At 44.2% G+C, this 17,992-nt stretch overlaps 1 protein-coding gene across 2 annotated transcripts in view; it reads left to right on the forward strand.

Moving 5' to 3' along the window:
- Positions 1 to 1,071: 1,071 nt before the first annotated feature.
- PSD2 (pleckstrin and Sec7 domain containing 2) overlaps positions 1,072 to 17,992 on the forward strand; it is a 210,305-nt gene continuing 193,384 nt past the window's right edge. The window contains exon 1 of one of the 2 annotated variants that reach the window (XM_090020441.1): positions 1,072 to 1,162. In XM_090020441.1, the coding sequence (XP_089876567.1) occupies positions 1,156 to 1,162 (7 nt within the window). In that variant the 5' untranslated portion in view covers positions 1,072 to 1,155. Of the gene's footprint in view, positions 1,177 to 17,992 lie in introns of both variants that reach the window. The other variant, XM_090020442.1, reaches the window with a different exon arrangement.

Below are 17,992 nucleotides of genomic sequence, written 5' to 3' on the forward strand. Positions count from 1 at the left end.
AGTTTGAAGGTATTTGATTGGCTGGCAGATAGTAGCTCTATCCCTCCAGCGCTTTGAGAAAATGTTGAATATTCTTAGCAGTTTGCTCACACTTGCTGTAGTGAGTGTCTTTTAGCCAAATGCTGAATTGCTCCTGCAATATATTCCTCCTAGGGTTTATGTAGCAAGGTCTTTTCCTCCACCCTTTCATTGACTGCACTCATCATCACTCTCTACCTCCCCTTTCAGACTTACTCCCAACCCCTCCTCCCTTTTTTTTTCCTTTCCTTCCCATCCTTCCTGCTGGATCTCTAACAATCTCTTGACACCTGAAGGAAAGCCTGGGAGGTGTGACCCATTGCAAGGGGAAAAAAACCAGTACAAGGAAAGTCTATGAAGGTGTGGGGGATGGGGCGACTCCTTGTGTGTAGCTGCTGATTATTTTGCATGGATTGTTGAAGAGAAAAGAGCTGCATTTGGGGGGGACAAACCACGCTCATTGCTCTGGTAAGTGCAAGCACAATGCACACCGTTGCCATTGTTAATCACTTACTTGCTTCATCCCCATGGCATCCTGTATCCTATGTTGCTTGAACATTTCATTATTATGATTATTATCATTAGGTGTATCAGCATCATGCTTCAATCACTAGAGACTGAATTGCCTCTAAAAACACACGTGTGTGTGTGTGTGTGTGTGTGTGTGTGTGTGTGTGTGTGTGTGTGTGTGTGTGTGTGTGTGTGTGTGTGTGTGTGTGTGTGTGTGTCTCCCCGGATGACTATTCTCTGAATATGCTTTTCAAATATTTTCTAACTCAGCCAGGTGTCTGGATTGGGAATGCTAGGTGCTGCACTAGAACACGTTACTGGATAAAAATGATGATCTTTGCTATTATTGATTTCAAAATCCTACATTCATTATGAGGAACACATTAATTCTTGGGATTACTTAAATATCTGGAGTGTTTGAAAGCTGAAAATTAAAATGGGGCTATTTAACCATATCCTTCAGTTATGGGGCTAGTTTTCTTTACCAAGTGCCTGATATATTCAGTATTATGTTTTATAACAAAGCTACATTTAAAGATCAATTCAGCAGTGGTTATAGCATCCAAATTACATGGTTGTCATGGAGATGGTACAGAGAAGCTGAAGTGATATGACTGCATCTGGACTATGGAAGGTCTTTACTGATAAGTGAGATTTTTTTTCTTTCCTCCTGTGTCTTTTTGTCTGTGTTACGTTGCCATTTCTTTTAATCTTGAATGAAGCAATACAGTATTACAGGATTTAAAGGTTTAGCATGTAGGAAGGTTGTGTTTTTGCCCCCATAGCACTGTATTATTATCTTAATTGTTATATTAGCATCTGTGTCTCGCTCTGTATGAGTGTGGATATTTTTTTTTGGTCAGACTTGGAAAGAGGAAGGCACAAGAAGGATACTTTGCAGATCCATAGCTAGATCTGAAAGTACTTTCTAATGAAGTGCCTAAAATGACTGAATCGCAGTGACATTTTTCACATTTTGGGGACAAAAGGAAATATTCTGTATTACTTTAGCCATATTTCATTCCCATTTTTCCTGGTCTTAACTTTGAGAATGTAGAGATATAGTCACCTGAACCTTTATAACCTAGGCAGTATGACATTTTTTGCAACTGGTAAAGGGAATATATTGGCAACTAAAAATGAAAATACATAATTTATGAGGAAGAAATTCTCCTGCCTAAGGCTAGCTAGAATACAAAGAGTATTTCTGTGGAAAATGCCTGTTATATGTTACAGATGTGTATTTCTGTAGAGTTTGTGACTAAATCATACTATTATACCCTTCTTCATTATATTTGGTGTTCTACCGGTTTTAGGCAGCATTTAATCTGATCTCATTGTGTGCTCAAACAATAAATGTGTAATTTGGAGCTGGACTGACTTCCATCTATATAAGACACTGGGAATGCATGGGGCATTGTCTTCATAAATACAGTTTCACCCTTTTTGTTAGCCAGAGTCTATTGTAGAGATGTAAATAAAGTAAAATACATTGGTGGAAAAAAAGCCCATCAGAATGGCAGTGTTTCTGTAATTATAATATCACCAAGCATAGGGGAGAATTAATTGCTAGGATAAACAGAGCTTTGTGGCTGTCGGATCAGGGTAATATTTGCATGATGTTCCAGGCCTGCATTATAGTAGCTGGTATTATAGCCTAAATTCTCCATTTCCAAATGGATAATGTTTTTAGTCCCAGAATGTATAATATTATTATTAGGTACTTTATTAAAAAATCTCCATGTCTCTATCCAATTCTACATTACCAACTATGTCAAAGTGTGCAGTTCAGTAAAGATTTTCTTTAACACGATTTTTCATGTTCAAGTCAAGAGCATACAGTGAGGAAGTCTAAAAGTGGGAGCTCAGCCTGTAGGGTATGTCTGTGAGACGGCTCATTCACAAAATGGATGATTCTCGTCTGGCTGCTTCTCTCCCCAAAAGTTATGCATGGGTATAAATGGCAACCTGTTGTATTGTCTCCAAAAACACCACAAAATGCATAGGAGTGGTCTGAGGTGGTTGGAATGACATGGTGCCATCTTTCTTTGGATCGTATCTACTTTCTGCCCATATTAATTTCTCCGTCTCAGGAAAGCTTTATTATTACCTGGGGAAACTGGTTTGGTGGGGCGCAGGGACAGGGGGAGGGCAGCTCCCGCCACTGCATGCACTCCTGGGCCAGCATGGAGGGAGGGGCTGTGCCCCCCTGGATCTGGGCACGGGGCAAGGGCAGGCTGCCATTGCAGGCTTTGCCCTAGGCACCAAACTTCCTTAGACTTCCCAGACATTAGGGCTGGAAGGGACCTCAGAAGATCATCATTCCTTGCCATGGCACTGGGACAGAATGTCAAAAACATCCACAACCTTGACTTGTAAGATGTTGGTACGCCAGCAGCAGACGGCAGGGGAGCTGCAAGGGGCCCAATCCTTGTGGCAGCACAGCACCAGACCCTTCCCTGCTGTCCACTCCGAGGCACGCTTGCCGAGAAAATGTCTTTGCATGCCACACCTTAGAAGCTGTGCTGGGGGTTGCTAATGCCTACCCCTGTTCTAATCACTAGACTGCAAGCTTTGCAGAAAGGGTTGCACAAGCACTAAAAGACACTATTGACCAGTGTAGAGTTTAAAAGCAAGAGTGGGAGGAAGCAGTATTTTTAATAAGAGACTTAGTCGTTGAAGTAAAGATACCATTTCTTCACTAACACTAGGATTATGGCTGCCTACTGGGTGGGGGAAAGTGAGTAAGGGGCCTGGCTTCATCCCACTGGGTTTCCAAGGTGTGGCCTTCTTCATGTATGTTTGGCCATACATGCTTTCCTCCATGAATCAGTGGTTCTTCCCTCATGCACAAGTAGGGAGTTTCCTGTGGGGCTACATGACACCACACCAACCTTTGCTGCAAGCAATGACTGCATGTGACACCTCGCTCTGAGCCTGTGTTGAGCCTTGGCACAGAGAAGGGTGATAGGTAGAGCATAGGGCTGGGGCAGAGCCATTTTCCCTGAATTTACTTTTCATAACTCAACAGGAAACTGAAATGGAGAACACATCCATCATGCCTGGAGCCATGATTGTTTCAGGCTCAAAGGCCTTGCTGATTACTCTTGATATAAACACCCTAGAGGCTCTGTCATCTGATTATCCCTGTTACTGGATATGTGCTAACATACGTCCATGCTTCATAAATCAGCTCCGTGCAGCCAAATCAAGCTCAGAAGGAACAATATTACGTAAGGGCCACATCTACGTGAAACGCTGACTGCTCAGTACCCCATGACTACTGTGCAGTAGCATGGCATAGCAGAAAGTGTGACATGACACTACTGCACATTAGTCTCAGGCTACTGTGCAGTCAGCATCACGAAAAAACCGTTCAGCATCACTACTGTGCAGTAACTCCAGTTACTAAATGTCTGTGCAGTAACAACCGTGCAGTCAGCATCTCATGTAGATGTAGTCATGTTGCCATTTAGACACAAGATACTGGTTTCAATTCCATAACCAGGAGCGGGTGAGCAGGGCACTAGCCCTAGGGCTCTGATTGAGGGGATACAATATTGGTGGTCACTGCTGCTGCCCAGAGCAGCAACAAACACTGCACTGGGCCTAAGAGGGCAGCATTTCAAAGGCATTTAGGCATCTTCAAGGTCCTCCCTCGACCCCTGTGGTGCAGGGGCTAAATACAAGGTAAAGAGTCCATTCTAGCCCAGTGTGGGTATTACCCTATTGCCACATTTACACACCACCCCACACAGCTGACTGAGCCTCTAAGGAAACTCACTGCCTTTATCTGTAGCATGAAGGAGCTGTCACTTCCAGACAGAAATTTGTCTGCACTGGGGAGAACTCCTAGCCCTCCCCCGAACTTGGGTGCTTTCACGCCCTGACAACAGATGGTCAGAGCTTCTGGGTGCCTTTTAGCCCTCCGAGCACCATGTAGTATTGATGGACAGCGCTGCTTCTCTTGGCCTCCTTCTGCAGGAAGCAGGCTGCCAGTGGCTCTTCTCCAGGGCTGGCTCCTTGCCCATGTCTCAGGACATTTTTACACCACTGAGGGGCAACTCTGTCAGCAGTAACTTCTGTGGGAGAGCCCTGTAGGACTGGTGGGAAGATAATGATGCCAAGAGCAGCCATGGCCCAGCTTCCACCCTAAACTTGCCCCAACCCAAAGACTGTCCTGGAGGTGGCACTGACCACACCACTCAGAAGAGGAAATCTTTTGTTCTTCACAGCACAGTGTGGAGGTGATTTGGCCCTTGCTGTTAATCTTCACTGTGACCTATGCTCTTTGCAGAGCAGGAAGCAGAAAAACCAAGGCCCAACGATATGTAGGTGGGGCCCAATTTGGGGCTGCGAGCAAAGAAACTGGCTCTTGCTGTTTGAGGCCTGCTTTGTTCTGGGAAACAGAATGGTGTCAGCAAACAGGACGGCATCAAAGAAACGCCTGACTCCATCCCCAATTTCTTCTTCTAATTGGGACAGTCCTCAAGATCTTGTCTTTTTGGCTACCTGCTCACATCAGAAGGGATTACAATAATATTGCCTCCTAAATAAATAGCCTGAGACCATACCAGAGTGTTTTTTTCATGGTGGGATTCTTTTGCCAAATCTTGCAATTTTATCCCAGTTTCATAATATTTGGTGATTGTCTTATACCAAGTTCCTAGAGTTGTATTTCAGTTTTAATGAAAAAAAATCAGTTTTCCTTTAAAAACTTTAGCAAATTTCTAGCCTTCACTGTTGCACCAGAAAAAAGGAAAATATAATCTCAAGGCTCCAAAAACTCAGAAAGGCCAGTAAATAGAACCCCACATTAATTATGGTTTATATACTCCAATTTTAAGCTCACCTCATGCCTTCAGTGACTTGGCTCATGATTTGCAAATGCTTGGAAAAGGCAAAGGGAGAGTTTTTTTGTGGCAATGTATGGCTTAACAGAAAGCCATGAGCCTCTAAGTTCAGGGAAAACGAAAGGAGAAAGAACAAAGCTTCAGATGGCATTACCCAGACTCTCTTGGTGTTTCTTTTGAAATTCAGCCACTGCCCATTTCATTTCATAGGCACTACCTGGAGAGTAGTGCAGTGGACAAATTTCTGTCCTATGAGAAGCATGGGTAAACTAGAACCCACAGCCAACTCACTTAGAGGCTCACTGAGTCACACACCCTCTGGCAGGCTCTTTTTCTTTTGGACCTATATACTTCCCTGTCTTGCCTACCCTGGGAACCAGCCTCTAAAGAATCACTGGCCCAGAAAACTGACCTTTGGCATAGTGGCAAGAGCAGAAATCAGAGATGCAGGTTTAAATCTTCTTTAGGTGAGGAGAACACCTAATAGTTATGGGTTTCTGGCAGCTGATAATTTTAAGCCTTATCAGCTTACGTCCACAATGGGTGCATGCACATAGGCATCTACGTGCTGAGCCAGTGAGTAACCTACCTTGTATGCTCAGTCTGTGTGGACATTTAATGCGCTCGCACTGTGAAGGAAATAGAATTGTTACTTGTATGTAAGTGGTATGCAGCTAAAAACCTGCCATTCTGATGCATGATTCTGATTTAACTGGATGTGATTTGGATGCACTAGGCTAGCAAACTTAATAAAAAGGATGGGTGGGGTTTTCTTCTCCTAACTGCTTTTTTGTAACTCAAAATGGTGTGTTACAAAAGTAGGTACAATAATGGGCTTTTAGAGATTGGAACAGGGTGGAATAGAACTGCACTTAGGCACCTAAATCCACTTAGACACCTAATTCCAATTACATGGAATAGAAAATGGCCTCCTGTTCTCATGGCCATTTTCCTTTGGTGTACTGGAATACGTTTATACCACCTCTGTGAAGCATGCTCTGTCCCCTGCTCCCATTCCACAGGCACTTAACTCCTGAAAATGAGGTAGCATAGTGGTGCTGAGCACATGCATAGTGCTGGAGTTAGGCTCCCTGAGCTAGTTAGGAAGAGCTCCTTGGGAATCCACCCTGCACAGGACACTTCCTTGGCCAGAGTTAAGCCACTGTAGGAGCTTAACAGCTATCTCAGCCCCCAGTCACAAGAGTAGGAGATGACTTTGGGGGGCGGGGGGGCGGAAGGCCACAGCACACCATGTTATGGTTATTCCCTGCTTCCTAAGTCTGTAAAATATTAAGTGGTGTTATGGTTAGAATGTGTTGTGAACAGTCACATATTAAGACTTCTTTTCTGCGTAGCTCTGACTTGCTACTAGAGGGCATGTAAGAAGGGGCATGGTTAGGAACCGGGACACCTGGGCTCTATCCCTACTCTGAGTCAGGGAAGGGCTAGAAGCACTGCATCTTGGGATGCCAGAGGACTGCAAATTGCTTTTTTTAAACCTCTGTGGAGCAGACTGAAATTACCCTAACATGAGCTAGGTATCACAGGCCAGAGTTAACCTTTGCCTGAAGTGGTGTAAATCTGAGATGTGCAGGGGACCCTTAGAACAAGTTAATGAACTTTAACATGTGGACACTTGCATTATAAGTGCCTGTAGTATCTAAGTGTAAAATGTAACTTCACCCTTACACTGGGAGCCAGTTGCAAAGCCTAAAAACAGATAGTATACAGATTCCTGACCACGGGAATGGAGTAACAAACATTCAGATGCATATTTTTTTATTTCCTCATTGCTGCCCTTTGTTTCAGTGGTGGGCTGGCCGTGGAAAGGTTCTGAGGCAGCTTCCACCGGGAAGCTGGGCAGACTGGAGCCCTGCAGGTGACTTGATTGTAGGCTGCAAGTTGTTTATGAGCTACATTATGGCTACCAGTGTTCACCCAGAGCACTGAATCTACTCATTGAGTTTTTGGTACTACTCTAAAATTCAGATGAGAATTTCGAGTTTTGAATAGCCACAGTTTACCCTAGAGAGCTCAATGCATACTCACAGTAGGCAAAAAGAGATTTACAATTATTTCCATACCATGACATGCAATTTTTAACACATCTGGATGAGACCTGGTAGCGAAGAGTGAAGTCTGTTACCCTATAGGTAGGGATCTACCTATTCACGGTTTCACATTTTTTCATGGAAACCTGTGAAAGCTAGCCCATGAAAGCTTGTGTTATATCTGTCTGTCTGTTTGCCTGTGTACACACACACTTTGATTAGTCTATAAGATTCAATCTACTCTGCCTTTATTTAACTTCAAACTAGCACAGGTAACTATGTTACTTTGTTCATGCTCTTTGATCTTCGCCAACTTAATTGGCATTGGTTAGTCTATAAGGTGCAAATCTACCTTGCCTTATAATTGGAGCAGTCCCATGTATCCCAGTTGCAAGTGTAACCCAGGTACTCCAAGAGGTACCACCTCTCCAACTGAAGGAATCAAAGCAGGTGATGTCTATATGGGACACTGATTGTGCAGTTGTTACTGCTCAGTTATTTAGTACTTGTATAAACCAGAGTTACTGTGCAGTAATGCAGTAGCATTGCATAACAGCTTTTTCATGATGCTGACTGCACAGTAGCCCAAGACTACTGCGCAATAATATTGCATCATGCTTTCTGCCACATGACACTACTGTGCAGTAATCCCAGGCTACTGGGCAGTCAGCGTTTTGTGTAGACATGGCCACTATGTCCCTGAAGGAAAAGGAATTAGCAGCAGGGAAGGCCAGTTCTCCAGGGCAAACCCTTAGGAAGAGTCAAACTCAAAGGCAAGGGACAGAAGTTACACGTAAACTGTCTTAAGTGATCGGAAACTGGTTTAAACCTGTAACAGAACAGAGGTTCAGTGCACGTAAACCAGTATCAAAATGGCCACAACTGGTTTAAAATAAACCTGATTGAATCTAGTATCAGATTGAATGTAGTATCTTAAACTGATTTAAGAGAAACCTAGGTTGAGTCAAACTGGTTTATGGAACTTCTGTTCCAGATCAGAAGAAAGCTTGGCCAAAAGTTTGTTTTAGTGTCATTTAAATGAACATTTAAAAGCCCTTTCCGCCTGCTGGAGCTAAGTTTCTCAGACTCAGCGTGTTAGGAGCTGGGAGAGTTGAAGTTCCGGATGTCTTAAGAAGCAAAAGTGTTACGTACACCAAGCTATGTACCTGAGCTATTTGCCTCGTCATTGTGGTTCTGGCTCCGTACTCAGTCAGGAACAAGCTGCTGTGTGTTTGTGGTGGTGGACAGTAAAGCATTCCAGCGCAGTTCTCTGAGGATATTTGGGGCCTCTTGCTCCATGTGCTTTCTCTGTGGTCTGTATCTCTCTGCAAGAAGCAGTCTAGTTAATGTACTTTCTTTCCCTCCCGTCAGAGGCTGCGTAGAATGAGAGACAGAGGCAGGGACCTCCCAGAAAAAGAAACAGGTTTGTTCTGCTCCAAGAGAAAAATCCAGTTCTCTGCTCCATGAGGAAAGGGGTTGGAAAAGTAAAAATCCCAGTGCTGCTTGTCCCCCGCCATACCAATTCATTATACATGCTAAAGACTTTAATTAGAGCTGTGCAACTAATTGATTTCTTGGTTTGCTGGCCAAGCCAAAAAATCAAACAGCATTTTAGATTCAGAGAAATCCAAAAACAAAGAATTCTTGATTTTTTTTTTGTCTTTTTTTTTTTTGGAGGGGGCAGAATGAAACAACAAACAATAAAAATCGAACTTTTTGCAGTCTGACATTTCGCATTTGGGGATGATTTTTTATTCTTTTCTCAAAATTAAATTTAGACAAAATGTTAAGTGAAAGACTCTTTCCAAGCAAAATAATTGAAGTGTCATTTCTAAAATGTTGAATTTTTTTTCTTTTTTTGTCTAGTGAAAACTATTTTTCAATCAATCCATAACAGCATTTCAGATAAATAAACAATTTATCCAAAAAATGTCATCCTGCCCTAAGCTACCCAGAGATAAACCTAATGCTTTATAATGAAACAAAGCAGCACCTTTCCTTGCCTGTCTATAAATGAAATTCTACCCATACTATATTTCTCCCCATAGTGTAGATTTTGAATATTTTGTTTATGAATTGCAAACAGCGGGCACCTGGGAAACCCTGGCTGAGACAGGGACCTTGGCATTGTTTCGGCTTGTTGTTGTTTTTTTTGGCATTGTCTGCCTGCCAAGCCAGTCCGTGTTTAGGGACTCCCCAAGCAGAACCCAGGGAGACAGGGACGACACACAGGAAGGCAGGCTTTTGGTTGGCTGGCAAGCAGGGCATACTTGATGTAAGGGATTTTACTAAATTCCGAATATATTTGTATTCTGTGGTACAGTAGAGGCTGGAGGAGCAGGCAGGAAAAGAGAGCTTTATTTAATTAGATTATGAGGCCCCAAAGGCTTCAGACTCATAAAAAGAAAAGAAAAGAAATGAATTTTGTAATTGAGGATGGGGTTCCTGCCAAGGGATGCTTTAATGAGTATTTAGGGTTTATCTCAAGGTTAGCTTTAGCAGGCATGGGCAGCTATTAGAGCCACAGTGTGCTGAAGGCTTTCAGGCTGCAGAAGGTGATGGCTGCTTCTGCTCAAATCCATACCCATTGTTTTCACACCTTTCCAGTAATGAGAATCATTTGCCATCTTTTATTCCTAGTCCTTGATGTATTCTTCTGATATTGAATCTCTGGGAAAGATGTGGTATCTCCATTGTACAGGTGGGTACACTGAAGCACAAAGACAGCAAAGGGCAGGGAACAATTAGTTCAGTGAAACTATCCAGCCAAAATGTTTTCACTATTCTGCTCTCGATAAGCTCCTGTATATAGGGCATTCTTGAGCCAGCTATATAGTATTACCCGGATTCTGGCTTTCTTCATGGCCCATAGGCAATCCTATATGGACCACCACAAATTAAAACAGTTGGGGCCTTCAATGATAGGTTTGAGAATCACACATGCAAGTAGCAGAGTAAAATATAAGTGAAGCCCAGGTAGCGGGCTTTTTAAGAGATTGATGCGTAACCACTTCTGAATGTTTGCTCAGGCTTCTAGCTATGAAGGGAGAGTCCAGGCTGGAGAGTTGAGGCGGCGGGGTCTACCAGACATCTGGACCAGGGCTGGACACTCTACATGGAAGTGCCTAGGGTCCAGAGATTGTTGCAACTGCAGAAGAGAAGTAGAAAATGGCCCAGGGAATTGTTTAGTGAAAGGAGTGGGGCCTGTTTGACTTCCCCTCACAGTGCTTCAGGAGTTTGGCCTGGGTTTTGCTATCTCAACACTTTTGGTCTGAGAAAGAAGATAGACAGTGGGCTACCTACACATTCATTAGAAAGTGTTTGCTAATGCACATCAAATTTAGCATCTCCATTGTGAGATACTAGAAAAAGGCACATTAGCCTATTTTAATACATATTGGTGAAAACATACAGGTGTTTTGTGATGCTTTAATGCAAATGCGCACATGTAGACATGTTGACTGTAACCTAATAGTGCCAGTGGAAGGACTGGAGCAGTAGTACTTCTGGGATGAGTCCTGGGAGCAGAAGAAGGATTTAGGGGCATAACTGCTAACTAAAGGGAGGGTATGCAGAGCCACATGGACTCAGAAGGAAGGAGTACTCACCTCCTACCTTGCTACAGTTTGCTATAACTGACATCTGGGCTGTCCGGGTGCATTCTCATTTCTGGAGCAGTGGTACTGAAAAACAAACTTTCTCTTATACTCTGTGGTCTGCACTGTATTTTCTGTGCCATGCCCATTGGATGTGATACAGCGGACACCAGCCTGGCTGTTGTGGCCAAGAATACATGATACGGCTGTGGCAGAGCAGGGATTAGAGCTATGGTGTTTCTGGGCTCCAACACTGTACTCGTTTCCCTAGAGCTGACCTTGTTGTGGGATGATGTCATATGGAACGGCATCCAGAAACAAAGGTGTTTCAGGTTGGGTACCTGAAAATAGAGGTACTTTAAAACCAGTGGCTACCCTAGAAAGTGTTGTACTCAATCCTTTCCTGAGGGAGATCGGGCAAGTTGCTTTCTCCATGACCCTGCTATTAGCTATCATTCCTTCTTTAACTCAGCAGGATTCATCAAGATCTCCTTGACACCTCTAGCTTCTGGCACTGTTTCTACTTGTGCCAAAAACAAAGGAGGTTTCACATGCCTTTAAGGAGCACTTCACATTATTTGTTTGTCACTAATGCCTGGGCAGTTTTAAGAGTATCAGCAGGAGGCTCGTCCAGATTGGCCTGTCTCTCACTTCCAAAACCACATGTTCATGACCGTACTAGTTCAATTGCTGAAGGCCCTGGTTTTAATTTTAGTTATGGTTGTCAGCTTTCTTTGAGAGACAGAGAATGGCCTCAACTCTCCCAAATGGGAGCTTCATTCAATAAATATTTCTCAATCTGTTCTAATTTGTATGAGTGTGAATTTAATTAGTACTGGCCAAAGGGAACAGGCCAGCTGTCTTAGGGTTGGTGTAGATGAAATGGGGGCCCTAAATTGAAGGGGTGAGTTTTTAAAAACACTGCCTCAATTTAGGGCCCTTTAAACCTCAATGTTGTGCACACACCCTGCTGACTTACCTGCCTCTCCGGTGGTGGGGAGGGGAGGGCGAGCTGCCAGCAGGCAGAGTGGTCCCTGGGCTGCGGGGGGACTAGTGCTTCCCTCTGCGGTAGCGGTCTGCCCTCCCCCCTCCCCAACAAGTGACAGCCGCCCGCAGGCACCTGGCTTGGGCAGTCCAGGGAGCACCACTGCCACGGAGGGAAGCACCGGGCCCCGTGCAGCCCAGGCAGGCAGGCTCCAGGGGGAAAAAAAAAAGATCAGACTTACCACTTTTCTTGGGCAGAGCCTGCCTTCCCAGGCTGCCTGCTTTTCCTCTGTGAACTGCACAAAGCCTGGTGCTTTGCTCCGCGGCTGTAGGGGCAGCAAACTAAAACTCCTCAGAGGACTTTTAGTTTGCTGTGCCCCAAGTCATTTAAGGCGCATTACGCTGCTGAATTTCCTACAGCGGCTGTAATTAATGTACAATACGCCGCCAATGCATGCAAACACCAACACCATTAAAGCGGTGAAAAAGCATTTAGCCCACTTCAAAGTGTTGTGTACACATGCCTCTTGTTTCATCTACACATGGCCATAAAGAGCAAAGACCTCTTATTCACCTGCAGGTCTAGCACTGACCATGTCAATGAAGGCCCCCTCCAACCCCTACACCCAGAGGACTTCATCTCATCATGGACAAACTAGTCCTTGATATAAAAACAGAATTCATTCTCCATGTTCCTGCAGCTTTTAGCTTCCTCTGATGCACATGCCAAAAAGGAGGCTTATTAGAGTCCTTAAGGAAAGGATCTGAGGCTGCTGCCTTATTTCCCACTGTCTGTCAAGCAGCTGTCAGTTGGTGGTGGCACCCAGTCACTCCCATCCTGTGCTATGTTCAGACCGGCAATTGGGATGTGAAAGTCTTGTTATCCTATTAATGTTGCTTGATTAATCTAGCTCACAGTGAAGATCATTCCACTTTAGTGACTGGTACATTTATAACTAACTTATGAAGAGTTGAATGATTACTGGAGGTTTTGAAAAATGTTGGCAACAATTTTTACACAATTTAATGGGATGCTTCCAACCCTGGCTTATAATAATTCATCATTGTTTCTTCTGAGGTGCCTATTATCACCTGCAAGTAATATACTGATACTATCAATTAATCCTTTATTAATCTTTTATAAATGTTTTCTAAATGTGTCCTTAATCTAAAAGGGTGACCTTTAGGATTGTACATCTTTTCCTCCAATTTTGTATCTCAAGGGTTGGCTGCTGTATCTGCCTTTCGGCTTTCCCATATACTTTCAATGGATTGCAGCCACTTTTATTGGTAAGAAGACTTTCTTGAGAAGACTGTATCATTTACTTCCAGAACAATATCTGCTCTTTTCTGAAGTGAAGGACTGTAGGCTCTGGAACTCATATCACCCAGGGTTGTGCAGAAGCTGAGTTGTTGTCCTGCAAGGTACATTTTAAGCATAAACTCTTTATTCTGGGTGCTGCCCCAGGGAATGACCTTGAGTTTCTTGACTGGGGTCCTGGAAGAGGTATCCCTATGTGACAGTGCTTGTGTTTAAAATGATCACAATTCTACTTCTGCTTGAACCTAAATAAGATGCTGGTGAGTACTGTTCATTCTAACAATGCCTTCATTAAATAATGGATGACCTGCATTTTCAGTAGTACTTTACACTAAAGCAAAGAGAATCAAAACACTGCCATGTTAGAGTGAAATAGACATTACCAGTGGACCCAAACATTCAGCGTTCCTAAGTTGGTCCCCCCAAGTCATAACAGCAACTTTACACACAGAAACAATATGAAGTTTAAAATAAAGGATGGGGACACACGTACGTCGGTAGGAGCACAGTTTTCACAGAACAATCATTCCCTTTCTGACCTCACTATCTTCATGCTCAAGGAAAATCTACCTGTAACAGGGAACCTTGGCCCTGTTACTGGAGAGTGGTGTGGCCTGTTTAAGAGCAGAGTCCTTATAGCGCAGGTAGCTAGCAGAGCAGGGGTTAAAGAACAACCCTGAGTTCAGGTCAGCTGACCAGGGCCTCACACCACCAGAAGAAGGCTCAGGCCACAGCTATATAAGCCCAGGGATGGAGCCAGTCAAGGAGGCCAGCCCTGAGAGTCACGAAGTGTGGAGCTCCTGGCAGCAGCATGGTGCTTCCCACCCTCCCCCCCCAAAATTTACAAGGAGGCTGGGAGAAGTGGCTCTGCAGGTGTGGGAACAAGAAAGCTACAGAGAGAGAGAGAGAAAAGGCTCGCTCACGCTCGCTCTCTCGCACTCTAAGTTTTATGTTAAGACTGGTGTCTTGGGTTTGGGACTAGAGGGGTGGTTCAGAGGTCCTATTAGTGCCCTAGGGACATGTGATTGTCTTGGGCCCTGCTGGGGTAGGTTCAAGGCAGAGCAGGGGCTGGGGCCCAGAAGCCCAGCTTAGAGCGATGGCCCTGGGCTTCAGGACCAGCCAGAGTAGAGGGGTGGAAGCCAGGAAGGCTTACCGCATGTTACCCCATGTTGAATTTTTTCACAATAAACTGTTGTAAAGGGAGGTGCTGATGAATAGTAAAGATTTTTTTTCCTCAAAGTGAATAACAATCATTTAAAAAATAAAAAAAACAGTTTCATGCATGAGTTATGATAGAGTTCCATTCTGCTGTTGTAAAAATAAAAGGATGGAAATGCTTTCTTCCAGGTAAAAGTTAAGTTCCTTTCCTGGTACCCCGCCTAAGTAAAACTTTGATCTAAAGAGGACAACATAATAACAATAAAAGAATGCACATACTTAAGTGTTTGGAGGTTCATTCATTAAATTAATCTCCACTGAGCAAGAACACTGTCTCCCTGCATGTGTATGCAAAATTCACCATACTAGGGTCCTAATAAGAGTCTTTAGTTGCTGCTACAATCATAACAGTAGTAAAATAATAACAGTAATAATAATAATGCTACAATGGCATGCTATTTTATACACCTAATGGAATGTTAGTCCTTACAGAAATTAATCCTGCCTTCTTTTTAGCTAATGTAAAACAGTGTTAAGTGCAAGGAAAGGGCCAACCCTATCTATAGAACATTGTAACTATGCCAACCAACAATTCAACATTTACCTTTTCAACATACAAAAATGATTCCTGTCATAGAAGATCCCTCAATCCCTGCTAGATGCTGTAAAGCCATCATTTCCAACAGTGAATCTGATCAGGAATTTTCCAATAAACTTTTTTTTTCCTTTTGAAAAACATTCATTCTTTGAAACCACCTTAAGGGAATGTGTGCACTGGTTTTGAAATAAAAGTTCCAAAATGAAATTTCTGGATCAAAGCCAAGGAGAAAAGTGATTTACTCCAGAATAGTTAAGAGGCTGCAAGTCAACATACTCATGGGAGAGGTGGATGACTGAAGTTCAGGGCTCAGTTCTGAATGCAGTAAATGTTCTAATCAGTGCCTTAGCAAGGAAGTTTGGCACCTGAAGCAAGAACAAAAAACATTGCCTTCAAACTTTAAGATAATTATAATTTTAATTGTGTGCCTAAATGGGAAAAATATTACATTTATTACCATATATGCAAAAATTACAATTCAAAACCACTTTCCAGGCAGGCTTGGGCAGACATGTCTTTGCGGGTAGTGTGAAAGGTGGACTCTACTAGGGCATGAGTGGGCCATACCAATGCCAGTGGCAGGGGGGAAGCATGGGCTATACTAGTGCAGGTGTGCAGCCCTACTAATGCAGCCAGGGAGAAGGGAGGGAGGCAGCGCTGTGCAAGTGCTGCCAGGAAGCGAGTGGACTGTACCAGTGGTGAAGGGTGGGGTGATGGGCCGTGCCAAGCTGGGCTTCGGTGAGGGGGTAGAACCTCCCCCAGGCAGTCCCAAGTGTGGTGTGGAGATGGGGTATGGCAGCTCATGAGGAACCATTGCCTTGTGGAGAGGGGTGGCTGCCCCACCTGGGTTGTCCCACAGGTGGCTCCCTGTGCCACCCCGACCCTCCTGCCCCACCCCGCTTCCTGCCGGGACACATCAGAGGCACAAGGCTGCTCGCTCTCAGCTTGCTAGCACGATTTCGACTTACAACTCACCTGTTGGCGCCCCTTCGCTTTGGTTGCCCTGCTCATCTCACCCTCGCTACGATACTGGCTCTAATGAACGGGATAGTGACTACATAGAGGATCCATGCTATCTCTGATTTGTCAAAAAAAAAAATGCTTCTAAAGCTGTGGGAAGGACAAAAAGTTTTGACACCTAGAAATCCTGTGGCGAGTAGGAAAATCATTTACCATTTATCACCTAGCATCCCACAATGTCCTTGTGGGAAAACTGGAAGATTGTGGGCTCAGCTTCTCAGGGGCTCAGTGGGTGGGAAACTTGCTACAGGGTAGGACCCAAAGAGTTCTCATGAACAGATCTGTGTCATCCTGGTGTGAAGTGGCCAGTGATGTCCCTCAGGGGTCCATGCTTGGATCTGTGCTTTTCAACATCTTTATCAATGATTTGGATGGGGGAGTGAAAAGCTCACTGGGCAAGTTCATGGATGACACCAAATTATGGGGCAATGTGGTCACGTCAGAAGATAGGTTGCAGATACAAGTAGACCTGGACAGGCTTGAGAACTGGGCAGACGGAGAACCAGATGAAGTTTAACGCTTCCAAGTGTAAGGTGCTCCATCTGGGGGCAAGCAATTCTCAACATACATACAGGCTCAGTGGTGACAACTTGACTTGCACGATGGCCAAAAGGGACCTAGAGGTAACGATTGATCATTGCATGAATATGAGCCATCAGCACGAGGCAGTAGTCAGCAAGGCAAATAACACGCTGGCATGCATCAACTGATGCATCTCATGTAAAACTAAGAAAGTGATATTCCCACTGTATTCAGCACTAGGGAGACCACAGTTGGAGTACTGCATCCAGTTCTGGGTGCTGCACTTCAATGAGGACATGGAAAAGCTTGACAAGGATCCAGAGGAGAGCCATCCGTACGATCAGGGGCTTGAAAGGCAAGCCATATGAGGAAAGGCTGAGGGAGCTGGGCCTCTTTAGCCTAAAAAAGAGAAGGTTGAGAGGGGATTTGATAGTGCCTTACTGCTATGTCAGAGGAGTACCTCAGGAGCTCGGTGAACAAGTGTTCACTAGGACACCCCTGGGGAAGACCAGGACCAATGGATACAAACTCCAGGAAGGCTGCTTCAGGCTTAATACCAGGAAAAACTCCTTCACAGTCAGGGTGTCCAAACTGTGGAATAAACTCCTTTCAGAGGTGATGCAGTCACCTACCCTGGAGATTTTCAAGAGGAGACTGGACAGTCACCTCGCTAGGGTCACTTAAGCCCAGTTGTCTTCCTGACTAGAGCAGGGGGGCTGGACTCAATGATCTGCAAGGTTCCTTCCAGCCACTAACAATCTATGCATCTATGAATCTATGAACCTATTTCTGTCTAGTAGAAGTTGATTCACACCAGCCTGTTGTATTGGCAAGGATGTTCCAACAATGCTGACAGCTGATCATCTATCCCACCTGCTCACCTCACTGGCTTCTGCTTGCCTCTTCACCCAAAAGCGTATGTTATCTTATCACACTGTTCCTTCACATTTCTTTGTTAAACAGGTCCTGTAGATGGGCAGAGACTTAACTGAAAATTCCAATTTCTATAACCATAGACAGAAAAGGTTCCAGCTGTGTTGGCTCTTGAGGATCTGTGTGTGTGTGCTGTACCTCCTACTGTAGTTTTAGACCTCAACTTGTAAAATATGGGTTTCTTCCCCTTCCTTCCCTTTTCTTATATGTAAACTGAGGATAGCCCAAGTGATATAACAGATGTTACACGTACCATCTCATTGTGTCCCATACAAGTTGGTCTTAATGTTGCATCCTGTGCCCCAGAACAGAGTTCATATGATTCAGCTGTTGGATTTACTTGAAGATATCAGTGGAAGCTGTCCATCCTGAAAAGGGTTTCCACACAGTCTTATGGTCTTGAAACCAAGTCAGTCTGCAAAGTTTAA

The sequence above is a fragment of the Crocodylus siamensis genome, chromosome 10 (assembly GCF_052110815.1).
Source record: "Crocodylus siamensis isolate JL-2025a chromosome 10, ASM5211081v1, whole genome shotgun sequence".
Taxonomy (NCBI): Eukaryota; Metazoa; Chordata; order Crocodylia; family Crocodylidae; genus Crocodylus; species Crocodylus siamensis.